This window comes from Phaenicophaeus curvirostris, chromosome 4 (assembly GCF_032191515.1).
Source record: "Phaenicophaeus curvirostris isolate KB17595 chromosome 4, BPBGC_Pcur_1.0, whole genome shotgun sequence".
NCBI lineage: Eukaryota > Metazoa > Chordata > Aves > Cuculiformes > Cuculidae > Phaenicophaeus > Phaenicophaeus curvirostris.
In genome coordinates this window covers 72,225,496-72,250,704 of record NC_091395.1, presented here as the reverse complement: position 1 = coordinate 72,250,704, position 25,209 = coordinate 72,225,496, and the positions used below count along the sequence as shown (strand labels likewise).

Sequence of the window (25,209 nt, the reverse complement as noted above, 5' to 3'; positions counted from 1 at the left end):
ATTTTATCATTACTGATAAAATAAGCCACAGCTCTCCAACACATTCTTTTTGTTCAGAAGGCTTATGGTCCTGTTGTTTAAGGTTGCTACTTGACTTCCAAGTTCAAAATACAGACCTTCCCTCCACTCCCCACTTCGTTTGAAATCATGATGTGCATCCTCACCTTCATGCAAGCTTTTTTTCTTCATCCGGTAACAATCCACACACACGCCAAAGCCACACTTGGAGCAGACCCAGTGAAGGTTGAAGATTGTGGTGTCGCAGACGTCACACATTTCTCGAACTCCACGAACTGCCCGCTTCCAGGCTACCTGTCCTGTGACAACGGACAGATTATTCAAAGTGTAAGTGTAAACAAAACATAATATTTGCATATTAAACGTAGCTACATTAAAACACTTTAGTGATATAAGAATCAGACTTGGTTTTGTATTGCAACCCCAAAATAAAGGTTGTGCTGTTACAGACTCAGAAAAGCAGATGCATAACTGAGTCTAAGCAATCAAGACCATTTTGCTTTCTCCTGTGTAGCACCAACTACATTTCTTCTTCCTGACACATATTTGCCTAAGTTATCATGCATGCTGCTGACATTCTCCGAAGCAGAAATTCCACAGCTACCCTAGAAACAAACTGTTACTACTAGCAAGCTAAGCTCAGTGTCTAGCTTGCCACAACCAGCTTGTGCTTGCTGTCTATTCAAGACCATAGTGTGTAAGTAATCCTCTCCCTTTTAACAGGTTTTTGCTATGTTTTTTTTCAGCTGTGTACCAGACCCTCTCAGAATGGGGAGCTGTTCTCTGAAGAACTGACTACTGCTGTTCAGGTTTCTTACAGACCCATTAAATTCCATTTTTCCTCACCCCAAGTCACTTCTTCAGTTCACTCAATTACAAACATTGACAGTATCTTCCAAAAATTAAAGTCCTTCCAGGGCCACATTATGCACAGATTCTTTTACTCTAATCTTCATTTCATTATGTCGCCACAGCTACAAAACTAAACTAGGCAAAAAAGACACATCTGCCTCCTCCTACCACACTTGTAGCTTTCCCAAAACTCTTATGCCCACAATGTTTCTTAATTTTAAAAGCAAGTTATAAGAGACCATGTCCTAATGTATGCTAGAAAAACCACACTGGGATCCAAGACATCTGTTGCTTTTCTTCTGTATAACGCCCATTAGCTATGTACGGAACAAAACCAGCTTGGCACAATTTGTTCTTAAGTAGGAGGTAAAAAAACTGTTTTGACTACTTGCTTCAAAATTCTTTCAGGAGACAAAATTCCAAATATCACCAGCTCCATTCTTCTCTGCCTTTTAAAAACTGTGCACTATTTTCTAGGCCAGTCCTCCAGTTTTCCCCAAATAGGACAAAGCGGGTTTCTGTCGTCTTCTGCACATCATTTCACATTTCAGTTTTCTGAATTTTGCCCTTTTCCACACCTCCTATTCTTTTGTTTCCTCTGTGTGTTTTGATCTCATCTCCTCTTTCTCTAGGTCTCCTTTTGGCACTTGGTGGCCAAGGAGCAAAGTGACATAACAAGCTGTTCTTTCTACACTGGTCAATCTTTTACTACATGAGGAAAGTTTCACTTGTGCTTGTCTACTAACCCTTTAAGTCACTGTTTTTAAGGAAGTTCTCCCAAATAGTTTCTCCCTCATACTTGTTGGTCTCGTGGCTCTACCTAGCAGTCTCTCTGGTAAAAGAGACTGCACTGCTGTGCAGTGCAAAAATAATCAAGTACAAATGATCCCCTGCACAAATATCTTGACATTTTGGAAAAGGTCAGTTTGTCAGAGAGAATTTTTATGAAATGGCATAATTTCATCTGAACTCTGCCAAGAAAAGTTTACCATAACTGCAAATCATGGTGGAAGAAGAATCCACCTTTGCCCTGTGCCAACTGAGAGAACACATCCACTGAAACATTCAAAGAATGAACATATGGTCTGGAAGTGACTTCTTTCCTATTCAGGGCATCAAAAACATCCTTCATCTTAATGGCATTAAACTCCCTTACTCTCACCATCCAGGGTAATAAACAATCAAAAAGGAATTAATGACATTTTGCCCCTTTCAAGCCAACTCCAGAACTCAAATGTGCCTTTGTTTCTTTAAGCAGACTGTGTTTCTGGTAGGTATGGTAACAGATGCATCCTCTGCTATTTAAAAACATCCTCCCCCTGACTTTGTTTCATAGATTTTACTCAAAATTTCATCCTTTTGAAAGCGTGTCAGAATTCCAGCCTGTGACACTGTCTCTGGTTTGGCTCCACAAGCCTGAATATCTTCCAGTTCAAGCGAAGAGCAGAACTTGCAGGTTCCATGTAGTCCAGGGCAGGACCTCACAGCAAGCATTTCTGAAATATCTCAAGTCTTCCCCTCCTTCCAAAGGGCATTCAAGCCTGTTCAGTCTTGTTCTTCTCTTCCAGACCCCACAGTGACTCGTAAACTGATGTCATCTTATATAACGTCAATATTACCCAAATGCAGAAGACATTGAGTAGCCAGTCTTCTACCTTGTACTGCATCTCAGTCATGTAGGTATAATCCAAAAAATAAACATAGTTTTAAGAGTCATTCTACTCCAAGAAGTGATTATGCAAGATCACAACCTTCTGTCTGCTCCTGTTTGTTACAAAAAGTTTCCGAAGTGGCCAAACCCCTTTGTCTGAGGTTTGTCCTGTCTGAAGTGAAGAAGCTCTGCAGTTACCCCACCACAGCACCTTTCTCATCTGTTCCCAGGTGGGCTGCGCACATCAGCACTTGAAACAGTCCTACTGGAAAATTTCAAGCGAAAGCAAAAAAGATTTCTTCCCTGGCTTGACAGGTAGCATTAGGTCCATTATGCAAGAACTGAAAAATAGGACCAAAGCAACCTAACAGTCTTTGCAGTCAAAATGAAAGCTTTGTTTCATTTACATGCCAAGAATAGCCCTGTTGTCAGCTGCCTGCTGTTTTTTTAAGTTTTGTGGGTGTTTTTACACTTTGTTTCATAACAGAATTACATTCTCTGCAAGAGAAGAAGTAATTTGATAAACTGAGAAAAGTCTTCTGACATAAAGAAGGGCAGAATTACTTTTTCCTTTCCTCCTGCCTCTGAGCAAAGAGTTGCGGACACTAGTTCACACTTTATCTTAACCATTACCTCCCTCTCTTGAGAAGGGAGGGAAACACTAGTCTTACATGGCATTTCCAAATGCAGGCAACGTATTCTCACACAGGTCAGATGCTTACAGTTTCACAAAAAGCTACTAAAATACACATTATTTTAATACAAATTGATCTTACTGTGTGGTTCTATCGTAGACATCACTTCCTTTTCAGATATCACGAGCTGACAGAAGTGATCTCCAATGTTGGCCAGTATATACTTCGCTGTGTCGAGATCTAGACCCACTACATTCTTTGATAAAGGTAACCATAAACTAATAGCCTCAGGGTCATATTTATTTGGAGTTAAGAAGCCTTCCTCACGCAGTATTCCATGCTTGTTAAACTGCAATCTGTGGAGAGGGGGGTGGAAAAAAGAGGAAAATCCATCATCTCAAATGTTTTATTAGTTTAGATTCATTCCAGTGAGTCAACATCTGAACTGTAAACACATATAATATATTTCAATGACTTAGCGCTTAATGCAACAGAGATGGGCAAACACACTTGGCACTAGCATTAGGCAAGCTTCATGTACTGCTTGTGTTAAGAACCGCACCCCCCCAAAAAAAAAAAAAAACAAACAGAGAAAAAGACTCAGAACATCAGGTTTTTACAGTAAGGTACATTTCCTAATTAAAGATTTTTTTTATTCACATCAAACCGTATCAGGTTAACGTAATTTTTAAAATGCACTGGCATTAAGCATCACATCTAGAGGAGGTAATAGTAAGAATTTAGTCTAGAGCTACAAGAGTCACTAGAAAAATCTTAAAGATCCAAATTAACTGTTACTGAAAAGATTGTAAGTCCAGAAAAACTTGAGTAAGATCACAGAAACATAGAATCACAGAATACCAGGTTGGAAGGGCCTCAAGATCATCTAGTCTAACCTATCTCGGCAAAAGCATGGTCCACACAAGATGGCCCAGCACCTCGTCCACCAAAATTTTAGTGTGTCTGACACTGGGGAAATCCAGCACTTCCCTAAAGAGATTATTCCAATGGCTGATTATTCTCATTGTGAACAATTTTCCCCTTGTGTCCAATCAGAATATCTCCAAGAGTAACCCGCACCCATTACTCCTCATCTTCTCCATGTGACTCCTTGTAAAAAGGGAGTCTCCATCATCTTTGCAGCCACATTTTAAATACAGGAACATGGTGATAATGTCTCTGCTAAGCCTTCCTTTTTCAGGGCTGAACAAATCCCCTTGTCTCAGCCTTTCCTCATGTGGCAGCCTTTCCAGACCTTTGATCACCTTTGTGCCTCTTCTCTGGACCCTCTCCAGTGCATCCACATATTTTTGGATAGTGGGGACCAAAACTGAACACAATATTCCAGCTGTGGCCTGACAAGCACCAAGTCGAGTGTGATAACCTCTCTGCTGGCATTGCCCTTGCTGACATAACCCAGCATCCCGTGGCCTTCTTTGCCACAGCAGCACACTGCTCACTCATATTTGAGCTTGTTGTCCACCAGGACCTCCAGGTGTTTTTCCACAGAGCTGTTCAGCCAAGTAGATCCCAGCCCGTGCTGCACTGCTGGTTTATGTTTCCCCAGGTGCAAGACCTTACACTGTCCTTGTTTAACTTCATAAGGTTCCTGTTGGCCCGCACTTCCAGCCTGTGCAGCTCTTCCTGCAGGTGGGCTCTCCCTTCTGAAGCATCTACTTCTCCACTCAGCTTGCTATCATCAGCAAAATTCATCAGGGGACACTTGATCCCACCATCCAGATCACTTATGAAGATATTAAACAGCATTGGGCCCAGTATAGATTCCTCAGAGACCCCATTTGTGACAGATGGACAGTTTAAAAATGAATTATGTACCACCACCCTCTGGGTGCAGCCTGTCAGCCTGTTCCCCACAAACCACATGGACCACTTGGCTAGACCATAAGGCATCAGCTTCTCTAGGAGGAAGCTGTGGGAAATCACATCAAAAGCCTTGGACAAATCCAGATAGAAAATATCCACTGCCTGCCTCACATCAACTAAGCAGGCTACTTTGTCAAGGAGGCGATCAGGTTTGTCAGGCTCAATTTGCCCTTGGTGAATCCACACTGGTTTTTCCCAATCACATGCTTCATCTTGACTTGAGACAGCCCTCAGAACAATTTATTCCATCACTCTCCCACAGACTGAAATAAGACAGACGAGCCTAGAATTTTCTGGATCCTCCTTTAAGCAATTCTAGTAGATGGTGATGACATAAGCCTTCTTCCAGTCATCTCAAAGATTATGGAGAGGCCTCGCAATGGTGTCAGCCAGCTCTCTCAACACCCTTGGGTGCATATTGCCAGGGACATGGATTTGCAGGGGCCAAGCTCCTGTAATAGTTCACATACTCTTCCTTCACCGACAGTGCATCTGCGTATCAACCTGGGGTTTTGTTCCTAAGGCCCGGAGCCCTATAGTGCTGGTAAAGACAGGTGAAAAAAGGAACTTCTGCCTTTTCAGCAGTGTTGGGGACTAATTTACCTCTCCTCAATTCACAGTCATAGAGTGATTCTGAGTACATGTAAAGAACAAGATCTGTATCGTCAGTAGTTTATTAAGTTAAAAAACAGAGTTTTGCTCACACTTTCAGGAACCTTTTTACTAAATAATGTAGAGGGAAGTTGACTTCTGATGACAATTTGTGCTCACTACAGCTTTAAGTGTGGCAAGAAAACACATCCTGGCAACCAGTATTACAGACAAACTCCATTTGCAGACTTTGCAGATTTCACATTTAATAAAAAGTGACAGTTGCATCAGCTTCAAGTTCTAAACTGAAGGAACTGAACTGCTTTGAACTGCACTGCAAGCCTGGATTTCTGCCCCGAGAGGATGAATCAGCAATCTGTTGTTACTCTGGGCACACACGTTTTTGAACATTTCAATTAATGTCAGATTATCCTGAGATTTACTATATAAAAATCTAATCTGAGGTTAAGTAACAGATTAGTAACACATCTTCATGGGTTTTTTTAAACCTTTAGCTACAAAACGTGCATGGGGGACAGTGCTGAGAAGGAAGAATAAACCTCAAGAAACAAACAAAACAGCGGAAAAAGGCTTTTTTCATGATCTTTATAACCTGCATGTCTTCAAAAGACCTTCAGGCCTGTAGTTTTTTTATTCTACCTAAAGACTCAAAACAAAGCAATTCCTCTGAAAATCAAAAGGAAAACTGAGAAGAAAGCAGCCTCCCATCTCCCTTGGGCCAACTAGTACTTTTGCTTTTCCTCTCTAAAATCACAAGTGTTATTTTCTTCCCCTAAGACACAGTCCAAGCCTCAAAGCTTGGATTGGTGCTGGTGGGGTTGGGATAAAAGGAAGCAGGCAACAACATCTGGACATGAGATCAAACAGTTCACGGAAAAAGTTGACACAATTTGGAAACAAAGGAAATGACAAACTAAAAACCAGCCATCCACTGTAGTTTGATAACATCCATCCTGGGCTTACAGCTAGGGTGCAGGTAACAGTGTAACACTTTTTTTGAAAAGGTTCCTCATGGTGTCTTAAAAGCTGAAGAGATAAAACATCAAAAGGCCTGGACTGTTCAACTCAAGAACCAGGCTCTGTGGGGTGTGGGTGGGGTGTAGGGGATCTGAAGTTGAAGATTAGGTTTGGAAGAGCAAGCACCTCTCCAGTCATCAGGTTTTCCTTGGAAGTTGCCTTGGTGACGCTCCCCCATCTGCTCTCCTAAAGCTGAGTGAGTGTATGGATTAAACATTTCTATGGCAAGCTTAGACAAGTGGCACAGCAAAAAAGAATGGAGCAACCTGTTGGATCACGTCCAGAGGAGGGCTACAGAGATAATCAGAGGACAGGCTGAGAGAGTTGGGGTTCTTCAGCCTGGAGAGGAGAGGGCCCTGAGGACAGCTCGTAGTGGCCTTCCAGCGCCTGAAGGGAGCATGCGGGAGAGGTGGGAGGGACTTTTTGCAAGGGCATGTGGTGCTCTGACTAGGGGGAATGGCTGTAGATTGGAGAAGGGCAGATTTGGACTAGACATAAGAAGGAAACTCTTCACAATAGGGGCGGTGAGGCACTGGAACCGGTTGCCCAGGGAAGCTGTAGATGCCCCATCCCTGGAGGTGTTCAAGACCAGGCTGGATGGAGCCCTGAGCAGCCTGGTCCGGTGGGAGGTGTCCCTGCCCATGGTAGGGGGGTTGGAATTAGATGATTATTAAAGGTCCCTTCCAACCCAAAGTATTCTGTGATTCTAACACAATGTAAATTATTATTTTGCCCATCGCTGTTCCATGACTCCAGCCGAAAGCTTCACGCCACTTCCTGCAACTCTTTCACAGCTCTGGATATACATCTAACATTTCATGTGTGCAACTGCTAAACTTTGGGAAACGTACACGGAACCTACCATCTCACTCCCATCTCCAGTGCTACTGAGCTGTACCACTCAAACTCAGCTCCTGTTATCCCACTGGCACTCAGCCCAGATGAGCTAAATAAAGACCTCAAAGTCCTGCCAAAACATTTTTCTACTCAAGTGAAGCAGTTAAAAGATTTCTAAAGGGCTAAAAAACTACAGGAACCTCTCATTAGATTTATTAGCCTTACAGCTTAACAACTACAAACTGACATCTAGCAGTTCTGAACCAGAGACCTCACTGAGACCACTTTGATCAAATAACTGGTTTTTCCATCTGTCCTGGAAGATGAAGATTCACGTTATAACTAACAGCAAGAACTCAACAGCCCCCTTTTCAGAAAGGGGATAAAGGTCCTATGTCTGACTCAGACATGGGGCATGTTATTCACATTTAAAGAACATCAAGGTCTATATAGAGTCAAAATTGTTCTTACCTTCTAAAGTGAAAGAACCGGCAAAAGACAGTAGAGTCTTTTTGTTCTTTGTTCTTCCGATAACTGTCCAAACGGCATTCCCTACATTTATGCAAGTGAGGCGCGATATTATTGCAGGAATCGTCCTGTATAAATGCTTCTCCGCTTTGCTGCAGCTTCTTCACTTTAGAAGCATCTGCTAAAACTGACTTGCGAACAATGACTGCAGGGAAGAGTGGTGTAGATTAGACAAGCTTCAGTTTTTCAGATGAAAGCGCAAACAAGTATACTTTAGGGAAAGATCCACATCATTTTTTCCAGAAGTTTGACAGTAGAGTCAAACAAAGCTATGCTAAAATAAATGCAGTTGGCAGAAACACCTTTTTAGGTCAGTAGAAAGTTCCTCAAGCTATAGTTCCACCAGACTCACAGTCTGGAGACCCAGGTTGAACAGTTCCTCTTGTTCCTCCACAGCAGAATATTTTGAAAGTGTCTATTTTCAATGAAAGCACTTCAGCCACCAGGACTGAGCGGAGTAGGGCACAAAGAGATCATGTTTCTCAAGTAATGAAGACACAAGTCCAGTCTGGCCGTCTCTCAGTCCTGTTTTCACCCATCATGACACAACAGCTTTCATCATCCTACTATAAACAGATGCCAAACATCTCTCTTCCTCCCACGCTGCGGGTGAGGCCTAGCATGGCACAACAGTGACTGCCTGTCTGGCTCTGTACTGTCTTAATTACGGAACAGCACATGATAATCCAAGACTGAGCAACAGGGAATTGGAAAGAAAGAAGAGGTGGGTATGTAGGGGGACTCCCAGAACAACCAGCTATACCACCTCGTGTGCAGCACAATAACACCAGGAGTCCAGCTCCTTCAGTAACTACAGCCTTTCCCATTCTGCCACATGAAAAACTCGAAGAGCTCACCAACCAGAACACAGAAACAAGGTGGGTAGTTTTAAGAATGGGGTACTGTGATTTTTTGTTTGGGGTTTTCAAAATTTTATTTTCAGAACAGTTATTACACGAAAGCTCCTCTCGAATGAAGCTTTGTTAAGAACAACTTCCACCTCACCATAGTTACAAAATCTATGACCACTGCTAAAAAAAGACTAGTCTCATCATGCCATTAGCATCTGCACTTCAAAACGTAACCTGTTTCACCATTCTGTTCTTGCATGCATTTTCTAACAACTTCTTTCTAGACATTAATGATTAATCCTTTTCCTTTATCAGGAAAGGGTGATTTTTTTTCCTCAAATTTATTACATTCACTTTGTAAAAGAAAAGAACTCAAATTCCAGGTTGCTCAGTCACACAACTTGAATGGCTAATTTTGCCTATGTTACAAAGCACCTGCTTGTATGTAGCTACACAGAAACTACAAGGACTTTCAAATAGCCAGAATTTTTTTTTAAATACTTACTATTATCTTGGACTTTGGCACTTCCCGTCCAAAAGCCTTCATTTTCATTTCTGTCACAAAGAATGTCATTTGAATTTCTTCTAATAAAAAGTTCCATGCTCATAAGCTCATCAATCTTCTTTCCTTTGTGGCTCTTCCGGCTACTGCAACTGCTTTGTGATTTAACTCCAGACTCAGTGAAAGAAAGAAGATGAGCATCTGAGGTTGAGGGTTTACAATCCAAAGTCCGCTGCAGTTCAACAGTGCTACTGCCTCTCGGTATTGCTAAGGATGAGTTAAGATGTTGCACCTGTTTTACAGAAATGCACTCTTTTGGAAAGTTTATTGTGGCCTTAAGAGGTTCACTTGTATTTTTCAGGTTGGTTTCTTTTTCGTTAGCTGAATCGGTCGAAGATGAAGATCTTGGGGTCGTCACAGAGGTATATTTACCATTTTGATCGTTAAGATTTTGCGTTTGTTCTTTAGGTATAAACCTCACTTTAGGAAAGGCCATCAGATCTTCCTTCAATGGCTTAATTCCAGTATTAAGACAAGAAGGATGAGTTTCTGGTAAGCTTCGTCTACAAGTGCTGAAACACACAAACCACAATAATAAGACAAAGAAATAGGTGTCAAACAGATCAGGGCATCAGCTGTTCAACCTGGTCACATTTAAAGCCTGAATAAGAAATTTTATCATGTACTTTGAGTCTTGATGTGCCAAGATTTTAACTTCTGCATGAGGTTCACAGGTTTGGGGGTTTGAGAAGAGGGTGTTTAGTTTTTGTTTAGTTTGGAGGCGTTAAGAGTTAAACAGAATGATAAAGCTGTACACATATGTAGGCACACACAACTGTGGGCACTACACCACTCCACACATTCTCTCACAATTAAACAATTACTTTCTCATTTTCTCCATGCAACAGCTGTATAACCAAACACATTTCACTTGCACATCTGTGTGAGAAGACTAATAACTCCAGGAACTTCTGGCTGGCACTGTAAGTCCATATTTGTGGCAGTAAAACCACCAGTAAACCAGCAGTGAAAAGCTCAAAAGAAAGAATCATCTTTTCTGCATTTATCTTGCAAGATATATACACAAAACTAAGCCAAGAAATCTTATAGCACTTCTTTTAAAGCTAAGCCTGTCACACTGGTTCTACCACGTAGGTTCACTTTCGTGACAGACTGGGGGCACGAGCACAATATGCTAACCTTCAAATTGCACAAGTCAGGAAGGAGCTGCGATTCACACTCAGGAAACAGTTCCATGATACAATGCAGTTCCAGTATTTGCTATGGTCAGAGAATTGAATAAAAGACCCTTCATCTCAAGCCCAACTGCCTTCCTTCTCGTCACAGCTGTTGTAGAAGTTTGTCCTTTGGAGACATTTATCTGAATGAACACAGCAATATGACTTCCAGAGCTAGTTTTATAATGGAAATGCAGTATTAGCTCCAATTTGTTCAAGGGAAGTTTGGAGTGCGAAACTTGTTATTGGAAGACCTAACACACAGTTGGGAATTTTCTAACCTCCAACAGGTAAGGAAGAAGTTTAAACATTTCTGTTAAACACAAATGGATAATTGAGGAGCTGCACTTGTTCTGCAAGAAGCTAGTACATGGGTCACCTGCCTGAGCATGCTCTGTTTTTCCTGGGACCAGGGGAGGAATGTGTCTGACAAAAAGTAGGTACCACACCTACATAAAACCCGTCAGTTTAGAGATGGGTATAACGAAGCAGTAATATTGGTCCCTGACACTAAAGGGCAACTACCTCGAAGAGAAAAAAAGAAAACCATAGCATAATTATATATCCAGGGCAATTAAGCCTAACACTTTTCTATGCCAATATTAGAGAAGACTAGTTACTACAGTTCTTTAAAATGACTTCTGAGTTTGTTTTGCTAAGAACTGGAGTTATTTTTGGAGGAAAAGAAGTCTGCATAAACATAAACTGATTCCTTACCCCTGAGGGGTTTCTGCACCAAGATTGGGTGGTGAATTTGCTGGCAGGGGCAGGCCTGGATGCCTTTGGTCTTTATTAGCAGGAGTACATCCTAGCAATGCTTCACCCAACACTGTTGGTACTGACTGCACGTGTCCCTGATTGGAAGAAACCTGTAACAGAGATTTTAACAGTCAGGAAAAATCAGAATAACAGAAATACCACTTTAGAGGGTTCAGCTTAAAAAGAGAAATACATTAATGCCCTTCCCACCATGTTTAATAAAGCTTATTGAAGACCATTCCTCACTCAGTCTTTAAGATGGAAAAAACCTTAGAGTGTCCTTTTAAATCTTACATATTCCATGAAATACTGTTCACATTAATTAATTTTAACCCAGTTAACAAGAAACTTTTTTTTGTGGAAGGAAGGTGTATTAGTAAGTTGGAAAGGAAGACAGAAAGCTTTGCTCTTCATAACTGCCAGTGCAACAATCTTCCTAAAATAATTGCAGTAATGAGAATTCAGAAATAGCTTTTCAGAGCTCTTCTGAAAAATCTTAGTGAAAATTAAAACTATGAAGATAGTCTGACAACGCTACTAAAAATATATATATGTGAACTTCCCTCTAGTGAGAAAGTATTTGTACAAGGATTCTACAAAGTTTAAGCAAAGAAATACTGTGCTGACTGAATTACCAGCCTTACAAATCTACAATTCTTTTAGGACCACAACAAGCCTACCAAATTGTTAAGTGTTTTTAAACACAGTAGTTTTCTGTGGGGCTCGTTCCTCAGCTCCAACATCCACATTCCACTCCTGACATCCATATCCTACTCCCACATGCTCAATTCACTCTGGAAGTTACACTACCGACATTACCATCAACCCCAAAATATCTCCTTTCTGCTTTGGTATAACACAGCTGTCAGGCATCAAGACAAGCTCTCAAAAAACCCCACTGGAATTAAACAACTTCACACTGGAAATCACAGCACTGCCACATAACAAGTAAAACAAACCATTTGGCTTCAGCTTATCGCTCCAATTTATTCAGATCCACCAAAATCAGATAAACAAACACAGCTAATTTTCCTTTTAAGAAAGCATGCTCACTTGAAAACATTTCGAGAATAGTAGCAAAATATTTCCTAAGGAGTACAAGAGATGCCAGTCCTTGAAGGAAAGCAAACTAGAAGATGAGAAGTAACTAATTTCACTACTTTAAGGAAAATCACGGTGAAACAAAGCTATGAATTCAGATCACAGTAACGCTCTGCAGTATATTTTGGAATATGAAACAAAGACCAGCTTTTAATATATCAAGCAGGCTGTTCAATGGCTGAACACTCAGAAAAGACAAAGACTGGCAATCTGAGCACCTGAAACATGCTAAAGGCACTGTCACTCGAGCATGAGCTTTAGGAACAGTAACAGCAGAGTATGACTGCAATGCACTGGCTACTTCATGTTGATCAGCTGCATGCTCTTCCTCAGCAGTGAATTAAACACAGATCACTCTCTTCACTGAGGAATATTATTCCATATTTGCCACCTCGTGGTTTATCTTTGTGAAGCCACTGAAGATTCCCAGTAACAATATCCAGTCATAGCCAAATCTACACAGTTAACTAGGCACAAGACGGACTAGATAGAAGTCAAGAAAAGAAAGCCCAAAACCAAAACAACACCCAACCCTCCCAACGACACCACCATTCTACAGCTTCCAGAAAGCTATTCCTGCCTAAAACACAATTTTGGTCTGAAATACCAGGGAAAAATTATAGGGCAAGTTTGACGTATAGTTCTTTAGTCAAGCCATTATTTTTCATTTGCATTAAAAGTTACCCAGATTGTCCTTTAACACAGTTTTCTTGAATCTCAGCGATACTTGGCAGGTCACTCACAAAACAAGCACATGTAAACATGGAAGTACTAGAAAAGTAGTCATATTCCCTTTTTGTACTGAGACATTTTTCAGAGTGTTGCTTCGGGAGCTTGAATCGTGGCTTATATCCAAAATGGTGCAGTCAGCAGGACTAGGGAAGGGATCATCCCCCTGTACTCAGCACTGGTGACACTGCACTTCGAATCCTCTGTTCAATTTTGGGCCCCTCACTACAAGAAGTACATTGAAGTGCTGGAGCATGTCCAGAGAAGAGTGACAAAGCTGGTGAAGGGGCTGGAGAACAAATCTTACAAAGAGTGACTGAGGGAATTGGGGTTGTTTAGCCTAGAGAAGATCAAGGGGAGACCTTATCACTGTCTACAACTGCCTGAAAGGAGGTTGTAGTGAGGTGGATGTTGGTCTCCTAAGTAAAAGGTGATAGGATGAGAGGAAATGGCCTCAAAATCATGCCAGGAGAGGTTTAGATTGGATATTAGGAAAAATTACTTCATTGAAAGGGTAATCCAGCACTGGAACAGGCTGACCAGGGAAGAGGTTGGGTCACCATCCCTGAAGGTATTTAAAAGGTACATGGATGTGACGTTTAGGGACATGGTTTAGTGGACTTCGCAATGTTAGGTTTACAATTGCACTTGATAATCTCAAAGACCTTTTCCAACCTCAGCGTTTCTGTGAATCCTCAAAGCATGCAAGTCCAGCTGAAGGTTTTGAGTTTATGTACAAAATAATTAAAGAAAGAATGTGAAAAGCAAAGGCTATAAACTCAAGAACTGCTTTGTGCTTTCTCCCACCACAGACTACATGACCAGGCAAGCTGACTCCTAAACAGGAGGAGGGGGCAAAACACAGTTATAAATAACAGCCTTCAAGGCTCAGGAACTTTCTCTCACAAGTCGTTTTACCCACGCCTAGACAAGTTTCAAAGAATTCAACACACCCTCCAAGTGATTATTTTATTATTCCACTTTCTTATCTAATCCTTATTCAAACTGTTCTGAGAAGTGACATAACCATTATACAACAGTCATATATAACATGGTAAGACATTACCTCAGGGGAAGATTTTATGTGTTTAGCATCAACACTTCCACTACTCTCAGATGACTTCCTTTTCACGCCCCCAATTCTTTTGGATTTATCTGGAAGAGAATGTGGTCAAGGTTAGTGTATTTACCACAAACACACTGCTTAGTGTTTGAAGTACAAACAATAATAGGTCTTACCACACTTTCCATCGTTGTCATATATGATTTCAACGTGAATTAACTCTGGATCAAGAGTTTTTAAAGCTGGAATCTTGGAACAAAACCACAGAAGCAACCATTTAGAGAAGTGAAAGTTACTGTTTAAATGTATTTATCTTAGATGTTGTGGTACAGAATAAGCTTATAGACTTAACTTGTAGGTTCTCTGAATACTGAGCTGAATTCAACAATGCATTGTTATGCAGTGTCTCTGCATGAAAACACACAAACTGGTGTTTCAGCATATCAAGCAAAGAAACCAGGATCTGATGTCTGCCTGACTCTTAAAATAAAAATTTTGGTGTCCCTCATTTTGCATGGAAGGCCATTTGTTATTTAATCATTCTATCAGCAGCATACAGACACACACTGGGTTTTTTTTAGTTTATTACAAGGACAGAATCAAAAACGGTGTTGGTGGGGATGTAAATTCAACTTCTCACCCATCCCTCCCTCACCTCTGTTTGTAAATCCACAGAAAGCCGTTCTTACCTCCTGACAGTTGATTTCCAGAGTTCTTGTTGCTGGATTTCCATTGACAACAACTGCTGTGAACCACTGAGTAGATGGATCCAGGCTATAAATCCTAATTCTTGAACCAATGATATTTTTTCCACCTTCAATTCAAAAGCATGAGAAGAAAGGAGCATGAAGATCATCACAGTTACCAACAAACTCATCAACAGTCCTTCATGCAAGATGCAAGCAAGCAAACAAACCAAGAACCTCCAGACAACTTCCACACAGCTAAGCACGAGGGGAAAAAAAAAAGGCATGATGTTCCAGCTAGCTACTTTCTGGAATAGTTCAATTAAGTTTTCTGGAGGTTAAAGACACGCAGCAGAGGCCAGATTGACCTCCAGATTTCAGACAGCGAGGCAGATCAGTGGACATGGAAATGGAGATTCAATGATTAGATCTGAATTTTTCCCCTCTTTATAGTCTTGGAAATCACAACTTGAAGTTGCAATATTTGCTTTTCCATAAATGTAACATATTTCATGCATATGCAGGCATATGACTACAAATATGCTTGTATGAACCCAGTAACCTGAACCTTGCAAATCCCAAAACAACAATTTTGATTCGATTGAAAAAAGAAGAAAACTACAAAAAAACTTGGGAAGTTTTTGTTAAATAAGCAGCAGTCTGAAAAAAAAAAACCATCAAGCTACTTGAAACAATAAACAACTCCAAGTAATTTCAGTGAGAATTGCTACAAATTTTCTCTTTCACAAGTGCCAGGCAACCTATATGTACCTAAATTACATACTCTCTCTTACAAAAAAAAATAACTTGAAATTTAAACCTCTGTAATTCTTCACATTTTGCATTTGCTGCTGCAAAATAAATGGAATCAGTATTTAAACAGATCACTGTAATGTACACCATCACTGCAAAGATACCCCTGTTGACATCAGTATTTATTGCCAGTTTTCTGCTACTGAGTATGCTTGCACCTTGTACCAAGCGTGTTTCATCGAGGTGTTTCTTAACGAGAGCCTGAATTTCTTCATTAATATTTTGATCATCCTTAAGAGGAAGCCTGGAACTGCTCATATCCTATTTTAGAAAAAAAAAAATAAATACAAGTTAGTATTAAGGATAACGCCTTTCATTAACAAAACCCCACAATATTTAGAAACAAGACAGCAGCAATTTATACAAGTCCAACAAGTTTCTCATTACCCTGTGCTCCTTCAGCCCCTACAATATTCTAATTATTGAGGCAGGCACTTCCTTACCACTGATCTGGATCAACCATCTGCAAGCCAGACTGAAGAGAGCTCTCCAGGTCCACTTTAGTAGTGTTCTGAAACCAATCTGGCTTTATTTCACTAAGTGCTAACGAACACTAAGTTTAACTGAACCATCTATTTTTTAATTTAGGATTTGAAGTTGTCAGAAGTAACAACTTACAAGTAGTCCTGAGCAGATGTAAATGCAAATACTTTAAGTTTCCTTTTGCGATAATAATGCCAGGATCCAGTCCACCTCAAGGCACTATTATAAAAACGTTCATATGAATGAAAAGTCAGCTACATCTAAGTCATTCATAATTATTCAGCATCACGTATTTATATTTTGGGTTTAGGGATTTTTTCCTCTATTGTTATCTAAAATAAGCTGCTTGACAACGGTTAAAATCAACTCTGAAATGGAAAGTTTAGAGCAAGTTTTCAACCAATGGCTCAGAGTGCTAATAAAAAAGGATTTGGGAGAGTTTTTTTGTCCCAAGCACGTTCTGATACTTCTAAGAAGCAGAAAGCTGAAGAGCTAGTAGTCAAGAAACTTCTATTCAAGACACTAGAAAAGCAGTGTTCTCCATTGCAGTTTTAAGATAAGGTTTCCACACAAAGAAATTTCTACCCTGTCAAGCCAATAGAGGCAAGACAACTACCTACAACACAAATTTAGCTTCAAGTGATTCTTCTGTTAGTTGTCTATTTGCTGGCTGTTAACAAATCAAAGTAGAACACTAATGACAGCACCATTAGCAGTCTCAACATGGGACACCTATTACTAGTTTTATTTAGACTGTTTGTAGGCCTTGAGAGCAGTTTCGTGAAAAGGTTAAATCCTTTGTCATTAGCATATGCTGTTCTTCAAAACACCTGACCAGTCAGGCACTGAGGGCAATTGTTTCAACCAGTCTCCACCTAAGTTTCATGAACAAACTTTCCTCCTGATGCTCAATAAAGGGACTATAATTCAACAATCTCCTTCACAGCCTGCCCAATTCCTCATCTGTTTAGGATTTGAAGTGATGCATTTCTATTACATAGCATGACTTATTCCAGACATCCCTGCAACTCCTTTCACAGTAATGACTGTTCCGTTCACAAGAACACTGAGAAGCTATTCCAGATTATCCCCACCAACACAAAGCAATCTGAGCTGAATAGCTGTCCTAGCGCACTCCCTCATCCAGCTCTCTTAAATGACAATCTCCTGAATCAGCTTCAAAAGGTTTTTAATCAGCACACACACTGCATTCAGATCTGCTATTTATGACTTACAGCAATAAGCACCCACTCCAAGTTTTTAGCCAACTAAGGTTTGCATTTAGAACATATTAACCTGACATATCTTAAGTGCCAAGATAAAATATTTCTTTTCCATCTTTACAATGCTATACAAGGTTACCTGAATGGGTGTCAAAAGGTCTTCAGGAAGAAAAACACATTTCTCTTCACCAAGATAGCGTACTGAAACCATTGATCCCAAACCAGCTTTATCCACTAAGGATTTGTATACCTAGAGAAGTAATGAACATATTCTGAGAAACAGAGTAATAAGAGCTCAGCATTCCTCACCTGCATTTAAAAAAATAAGTTTAGTTTTGCTTCTATTCCTCTGTGAAGACACCACATCTACATTCAACTCCTGAAAAAAAGCAATCTTCTAATGAAACTTCTAATATATGCCTAATAAATGAAACTAATTTCACATATAGTCCAGTATTAGAATGAGTTAGAAATTCAGTTTAGGTGACTGTCATGAGTAAACACTAATCAGTCACAGAATGGGTTTCAGTTGGAAAAGACCTTTACAATCATCAAGTCCAACCACTGATCCAGCCCTGCTAAGTCCACCACTAAACCACATCCCCAAGTACGATATCTACTCAACTTTTAAACACCTCAAGAGATGGTGACAACCATTCCCCTGGACAGTCTGTTCCAGTGCTTGACCACCCTTTCAGTAAAGAAATTCCTCCCGATATCCAACCTAGTTCTCCCATGGCACACCTTCAGGCCATCTCCCCTTGTCCTGTGACTAGCTGCCACGGAGAAGAGACCATCCCCCACCTCGCTACAAACTTCCAGGAAGTTCTAGACAGCCATAAGGTCTCCCCTCAATCTCCTTTTCTCCACACTAAGCAAACCCAGCCCCCTCAGCTGCTCCTCATAAAGCCTGTGCTCTAAACCTTTCATCAGATTTGCTGCCCTTCCCTGGACATGCTCCAGCATCTCAATGTCTTTCCTGTGGTGAGGGGCCCAAAACCGAACATAGTATTCAAGGTGCAACCTCACCAGTGCTAAGTACAGGGGAAGGACGGTTTTCCTAGTCCCGCTGGCCACACTATTCCCGATGCAGGCCAGGATTTATCTCAACATGAAGAATTCACTAATATTAAGAGTTCTAATTGTGGCTATGTTAATGAAAATCCATCCTTACAGTAGGCTGGGGAAATAACTAGCCAGTCAATGAAAGCTTACTGTATGGCTTACATTACAGCTTTCAAAGCTCATGCAACACTGACAATAAACTGAAGCCTCAGTTTCGGTGTCTAAGATGACTTGGACAGCTTCACCGTTGTTTTATCACTGCAACAGAACGATGAAGTTGTGTTCAGGCATAGCACAGGCTTTAAACAACAGATAAGAAACAGACATTTCTTTTAAAAGCTTCTGAACTCTTCCTATAATGTTCAAGACTGAATGATGCCTAGTTCTGCAGTAACAGCTCTGAGTGTGCTGGCCTCCAGAGCCTGGAACATCAGAGGTGGCAAAAATAACTCCTTCCTACATTGAGGGTACATTTGTGCCCCATTAAAAAAAAAACAAACAAAAAACAAAACAAAAAAACACCCATAAAACCCATTCTGGTAGAGTACGGGTTAAGGTTACCAAAGATCTGATCTTCCTCTTTGTTACTTTTACTTCAATTAGGATGGCTTTGGCAAAAGTGCAGTATCACCATAGGAGGAATAGGAGTCTCTCCAGAGCATCGCAAGAGTCCCGCAAAGCTATTCCATTTGTCAGAAACTTATTCTCTCCTGTACTTGAATCAATAAGTTGTAACAAGTAGATGAATCCACACATCCCTTTTTGACTCCTCCTTTCCTGCCTTGGGGGTGGGAAGGGGAGGAAAAATTCTTCTTTGCCAAGACAAGCTCCAGTATCACGCTTTACTTTATCCTGCATCATTCCTCTGCTATATGACACAAACACTGCTTGAACTAACACTTCAAACACACCATGAAGGAAGCTTCATACATAACAAAGACAAGTATCCAGTAAGAGCTGTTCAGGAAAGGGACAACAGCTAAGTTTAAATAAGCAGGTTTTCAGAATATTGAGAGCAAAACTTCTTACTAGAAATGTTGATATTAATGCATGGGTCAGGAAAGAAAATTAATTGATCTTCCCACGCACTCTCTCATCCTATTTGGTCCAACTTTGAGTAAGTTTCTGCTTAGATTAGCTTCGCTTAATAAAAAGCTCAGCTGAAATGCAGCAGCATGAACTACATTGCATGCTTTACACCTAGAGAAGAGTATTAAGCATGGACTACAACTTCAACATAAATAGCGTTCATCAAGTTCACGTCTTCATTTATTTCTTCACTACTTTTATGAGAAATGATAACCAAAGCAGTCAAGTAAAACTATACTGGCTGCATACATGAGGAAATGTTCCCTGGCTAATTTGCGTAGCTAGCCACGCGTGGCAGTTACAGAAAGCTCAGTTTTCTTGCTTGTGCAGCATAGCTCAGGTTTTTATATGCACAAAATCCAGACCTCACAAATTATCTGTGGCAGGCAGGCAGCCATCACAGAACAGTCATTCAAATTATTTTTGTCTCAGATCAAGACTCACTGAAGAATTAACAGCAGTTGAGGCAGAGTAAAACAAGAATTCAAGATAAAAATGCAGACTATCCCCAGAAACCTATTATTTACCCTTTTTGTCTCTATTCTTAACTGCAATTTCACAGAAACATGAGACTAGAGGGAGAAGGAATTAACTTTGTACAGAACAGTAGGTTGGGAGGGAAGCAAAGTCATTAAAATACATTCCTGTATCTCCAGGCACAACGCACCGACTTCAGATGCTTACAAACCCTGCCTAGCTCTTGCTGTGCAGTTTTAGCCTCCCTTCACAGGAATAAAGCTGTACCTGATAAAGTCACACTTGTAACAACACTGTCCTGAGAAGACACAACTGCAGAACCAAAGTGAGTTAGGTCAAGTGTGTACTTGCCATTGCAGGCCACTGGACAGGAGATACAGCTGTCTCTGGATATTTTCTTTCAGCCAGTACTAGCTTTTGCTCCACCAGAAATGCTTTCATTTCATGGCTGTAGACTTCTATCCATCTTCTTTTTTCCCATGGCTCATCATCAAATTCCACACAAATCTGCAGAAAGGAAACAAAGTAGAGTAACCAGCTAAAATTCAGACACATACAACACGGAAAACACCAATCTCCTCAAAAAACCAAAATCATTGCAAGGATTTATAACACAAACATGATTATTACCTCTCACCCAACAAAGCAATCACTTAAGCATCCCAGGCTGACCTAGTACTTCTAAAGTGACAGCCAGTGTTAACTCCTGTGTCATCATTACTGTTGCATAAAACATTTAATATTTCTATTTAACTGTACAGCCTTCTCACCTCAAAAAGTCCTCTGCTGGTCAAGAACAGTTAAATGTGATAACAATTGATTTTACAATCAGGGAAGAACACAGCACAAAAACCCTAAAACCTTTAAGGGACTGTATACAGTAATGGCACACACATTTTCCACAAACCCTAAAGTCCCCGAGTAAACAAACTGTTTTTCCAGAAATATTTTAAGAATAGGAGTCCCAAAGAACAACTTCAGTTAATTCATTGAAAGCACAAATGAGTGGAAACCAGTAAAGGTGAACAAATAATATAACGTGAACAAGGTCATTAGCTGCCTACGTTTCACTGGTATTTATCTGTACAAATCTGAGGCATCGATACAAACTTTGCAAGAGTTGCCACTTCATGGCAAAACCATGGTGGCTTGACTGATTTCTTTGGGATGTATTAGTCTTCTTTCATAAGCAACCCAGGGGGATCAGCAAAGGATTGGGAAGGACCGTAAATACAACTCTCCCTGAATACAGGAAATGAAATGTCTTGATAGAAAACACTACTCGGAAAAATCACTTTTCCTTCCCACAAAATATAACCCTCCACTCTAAATACATTTAACTAATTTACCCTAATAGCAGAGTAACCTCAGTTCAGTGAATCTTGGAAATGTTCCCTTGTGTTTAGCTTCCCACTAAAGCAAAAGACAAGTAAAAGCATGCACACAAAACAGCATTACGACAAACTGGACCTGTAGACTAGTTGCAAGACAGAAAAAAAACCTAGTCATTTTGAAGTTCTCTGAGACAATGAAAGAGATAAGCAAGTAACACGAGTACCAGAACCAGAATGGCTTGTTTGGTCTGTACAGTCAATCCTGCACAAACAGGAAAATACAATTGAGAGAATACTTTCAGGAGTGTCTGGCGGTCCTTCTATTCTGTAGCTTTCTCATGACACTTAGAAAAAGATTTAATAGTTCTACTCCTTTAGAGACCTTTTAATTCCCCAATCCATTACTATTTCAGGTCTAACTGTGCCCTACTCTTCCACAGAGCTGTGAAAGAAGAAATGAAACGCCATGTGTTTTAGTACAAAAGCTCTTTATGCCTCCATTGTCTACTTTCCAACTTCTTTAACTCTTTCACTGGAGAACACATTAAGTCAATCGCTTCTGGCAGAACCGTAACCAGTTACACAGCTCACAGTAAAGTCCCCAAGAGCAGCTGCTCCTTCTCCTCTTAAGTCTCAGAGAAGATACTTAAGAGCTTTCTCTAGCAACAACATCCTCGTGCTCCTCACTCCAAATATGGCACGGGCACAGCCCCACTGACCAAAGATGGAGAAAGCCCCACCTCTGACGCAGAACCACAACAAGAATCTCGGCTTCTAACAACTTGGGAGACTTCAAAACAAAGTTTACACTTTAAATAAGAGTTAGAAACTTGTACTATTTCTTCTTGTTTGACAAGGAGGAGGTGCTTCTTCAATTAATCAGAAGTCAAAAAGTTCTTCACATTAAAAAAAAAGGCAAGGTAATAATTTTAATTAAAAGATGGTGCTGTTCTTGCAGTCATAGAACAGTCTGCCACTGAAGTCCCCTGCAGAAGCAAATAAGAGGACCACGTAACAAGATGCAGTTACTATAATGGAGTTCTGTCCCCAGCAAGTACTTTGAACGCTATAGTAATTGCATAGACATGGTTGAATAGCATCACTGACTACAGTTGCCAAGTAAGAGCTTCAAACTGCGAAAGTCGCTCGACTTCCACCTAAACCAAATAGTTAACAAATTCAGTGTTTAAAAATCCCCTTGGTAATCATTAAGAAGTGGCCACTATGCAAGAAGAGTCCAGGAAACCTCCACCACCATATATGAATTTGCTATGTCTTTTAAGATGGTGTAAGTACTTATTTCATTAGGAGCTATTTCAAAGAGCAAGAAACACAACCAATCCCATCAATGTAGGATTGCTCTGGTTTCATTTCTGGGAAAAAAAAAAAATATTCACGACTAACAAGGTCTTAGATTACATTTAAGAAATACACAGAAATAAAACCTAGGTACAAAGGGCACAATAAAAACAAAGTTTTCACAATGCCGGGGGAAAAAAGCACATTTATAATTAGTTTGAGGCAATTTCTGACATTAGTACAAGCACACTGGGGGCTTTAGCCAGAGCTACACGTGTTTTCAAGCACATTAAACATGCAAGTTGGCCAAGAAGACCTCTCTCCCCAACACTAGTGTGTGTACGTATACTTTGTGTGTATACACACCCCGTGGCCCTCTTAAAGCAAGCTCTTTGGAGTCACTGGCATGGAGCAAGTGACACAGTGACTCAGGAAGAGGGTGCACACAATATTTTACTAAAAAATGTGTGTGCCCTGAAACCCTGGATACAAACAATCAACTACCCGTACGTGTTTTCAAGCAGGTTAAGCATACAAGTTGTCCAAGATCGCTCTTCCCAACACCAGCAGGTACGTATACACACAGACTCATAGAATTGCTAGGTTGGAAAAGATCTTTGAGATCACGGAGTCCAACCATACCTGCCCACTACTAAATCGCATCCCTCACCACTTCGTGCACTCATCTTCTAAAGACCTCCGGGGATGGTGACTCTACCATCTCCCTGCGCAGCCTCTGCCAGTGCCCGAGAAGTCTTCTGGTGAAAAAACTTTTCCTAATATCCAATCTGAGCCTGCCCTGGCGCAACTCCAGGCCATTCCCTCTTGTCCTATCACTTGTTGCTTGGGAGAAGAGACCACCACCTCATTATGCCCTCCTTTCAGGCAACTATAGACAGCAATAAGGCCTCCCCTCAGCCTCTTCTTCTCCAGACTTTCTCTACACACACACCCACACACATACACGCACAAGCACTCTCATTTTAGAAGGTCTCTTTGAAACTTCCAAGTTACCTTCAGGTCTTGTTTGGATATATCCGTGTGCGAAACGGCCCGGACCTTGCCTGACTTCCAGGGCCATTCCAAGACACGACTGGCATCCCACGGCCCATCCTCTTCTTCCGACAGGCAGAGGAACTTCTTCCCCACCAGCAGCGACCAGCTCCCCTCCAGCCTCAGCACCATGTTTACTCACATCGGGAAGCAAACTGCAAGGACGGAGGAGAGAGAAAAGAGCAATGAGCACAAAGTCAGCTGCCAGGCACAGGGAGGGGCGGGTGCAGCATCGCTTCCTTCTTCCTCTCCCTTTTCTTTCCCACCCCCTCTCCTCCTTAAAGCTCACAGACACCCACAGGAGACTGCTCAGGCACTGTCAGACCTCCTCAGACAACCCCTGGAAGCTGCTCAAGATCCCCTCAAACACCCACACTCACTCAGGAGGCTGCTCAGACACCCACAGATACCCTCAAACACCCCCAGGAGGCTGCTCAGACCCCTCAGGCCCCCTCAAACACCCCCAGGAGGCTGTTCAGGCTCCCCAGACACCCTCAAACACGCCCAGGAGGCTGCTCAGACCCTCCAAACACCCCCAGGAGGCTGCTCAGACCCCTCAGGCCGCCTCAAACACCCACTCAGGAGGCTGCTCAGACACCCAAAGATACTCTCAAACACCCCCAGGAGGCTACTCAGACCCCTCAGGCCCCCTCAAGCACCCCAAGGAGGCTGCTCAGACCCTCCAAACACCCCCAAGAGGCTGCTCAGGCCCCACAGGCCCCCTCAAACACCCCCAAGAGGCTGCTCAGGCCCCCTCAAACACCCCCAGGCGGCTACTCAGGCTCCCCAGGCTCCCTCAAACACCCCCAGCAGGCCCTGAACCGCGCCCCCCCACCCCCCCCGAGGTTGCTCTGCCCACAACCTCGCCCACCACCGCCTCAGCGCGGGTGCTGAGGGAGAGAACCCGCTGCTGCGGGGCAGCTCCCAGGTGCCCCCCCACCACAAGCCCCTTTGTTCCCTCCCAGGAGCTGAGGAGGAGATGGGGGGGGGGCAGGAAAGGCAGGGAAGCAGGCAACCCGCGCACAAGCTCCTCCCGCCTCCCCCCCTCCTGCCCGCCCAGCCTCGCCCCTGCCCTCACCTGCTTCCCCCCACCCGGGCAGCGGGCTCGGCCAACACCGCTTTTTCCCTTTCCCTTTCCCTTCCCTCCCTCTCTCCCTCCGTTTCCCCCTCCCCCGGCCCCGCGCCGTCCCGCGCTCCCATTGGCTGAGGCGCGTCCAGGGGGCGGGGCCAGCGCCGAGCCTCCCGCTGCGATTGGCCCGGAGGGGGCGGGCCCCGCCGCGATTGGCCCCGCCCCGAAACCGTTGCTCAGCAGATGGCGGAAAAAAAAAAAAACCACGCACACAACAAAAGGTATCCTTCCGCAAAGCCGCGGAGTAAAGGAGTCCGTCAGCCCGCCCACGCCCACGGAGA

At 42.0% G+C, this 25,209-nt stretch overlaps 1 protein-coding gene across 1 annotated transcript in view; it reads right to left on the bottom strand.

The window, feature by feature from the left end:
* The window catches only part of KDM3A (lysine demethylase 3A), a 37,257-nt gene extending 12,304 nt beyond the window's left edge, over nucleotides 1-24,953 (bottom strand). The window contains exons 1-13 of the mRNA XM_069856504.1: nucleotides 24,878-24,953; nucleotides 23,761-23,954; nucleotides 20,465-20,620; nucleotides 17,622-17,732; nucleotides 15,935-16,037; nucleotides 14,967-15,091; nucleotides 14,454-14,526; nucleotides 14,281-14,369; nucleotides 11,343-11,494; nucleotides 9,391-9,959; nucleotides 7,978-8,179; nucleotides 3,298-3,512; nucleotides 165-317 (exon numbers count right to left, since the gene is read on the bottom strand). Coding sequence (XP_069712605.1) covers nucleotides 165-317; nucleotides 3,298-3,512; nucleotides 7,978-8,179; nucleotides 9,391-9,959; nucleotides 11,343-11,494; nucleotides 14,281-14,369; nucleotides 14,454-14,526; nucleotides 14,967-15,091; nucleotides 15,935-16,037; nucleotides 17,622-17,732; nucleotides 20,465-20,620; nucleotides 23,761-23,931 — 2,119 coding nt within the window. The 5' untranslated portion in view covers nucleotides 23,932-23,954; nucleotides 24,878-24,953. The remainder of the gene's footprint in view (nucleotides 1-164; nucleotides 318-3,297; nucleotides 3,513-7,977; nucleotides 8,180-9,390; nucleotides 9,960-11,342; nucleotides 11,495-14,280; nucleotides 14,370-14,453; nucleotides 14,527-14,966; nucleotides 15,092-15,934; nucleotides 16,038-17,621; nucleotides 17,733-20,464; nucleotides 20,621-23,760; nucleotides 23,955-24,877) is intronic.
* Nucleotides 24,954-25,209: the final 256 nt, after the last annotated feature.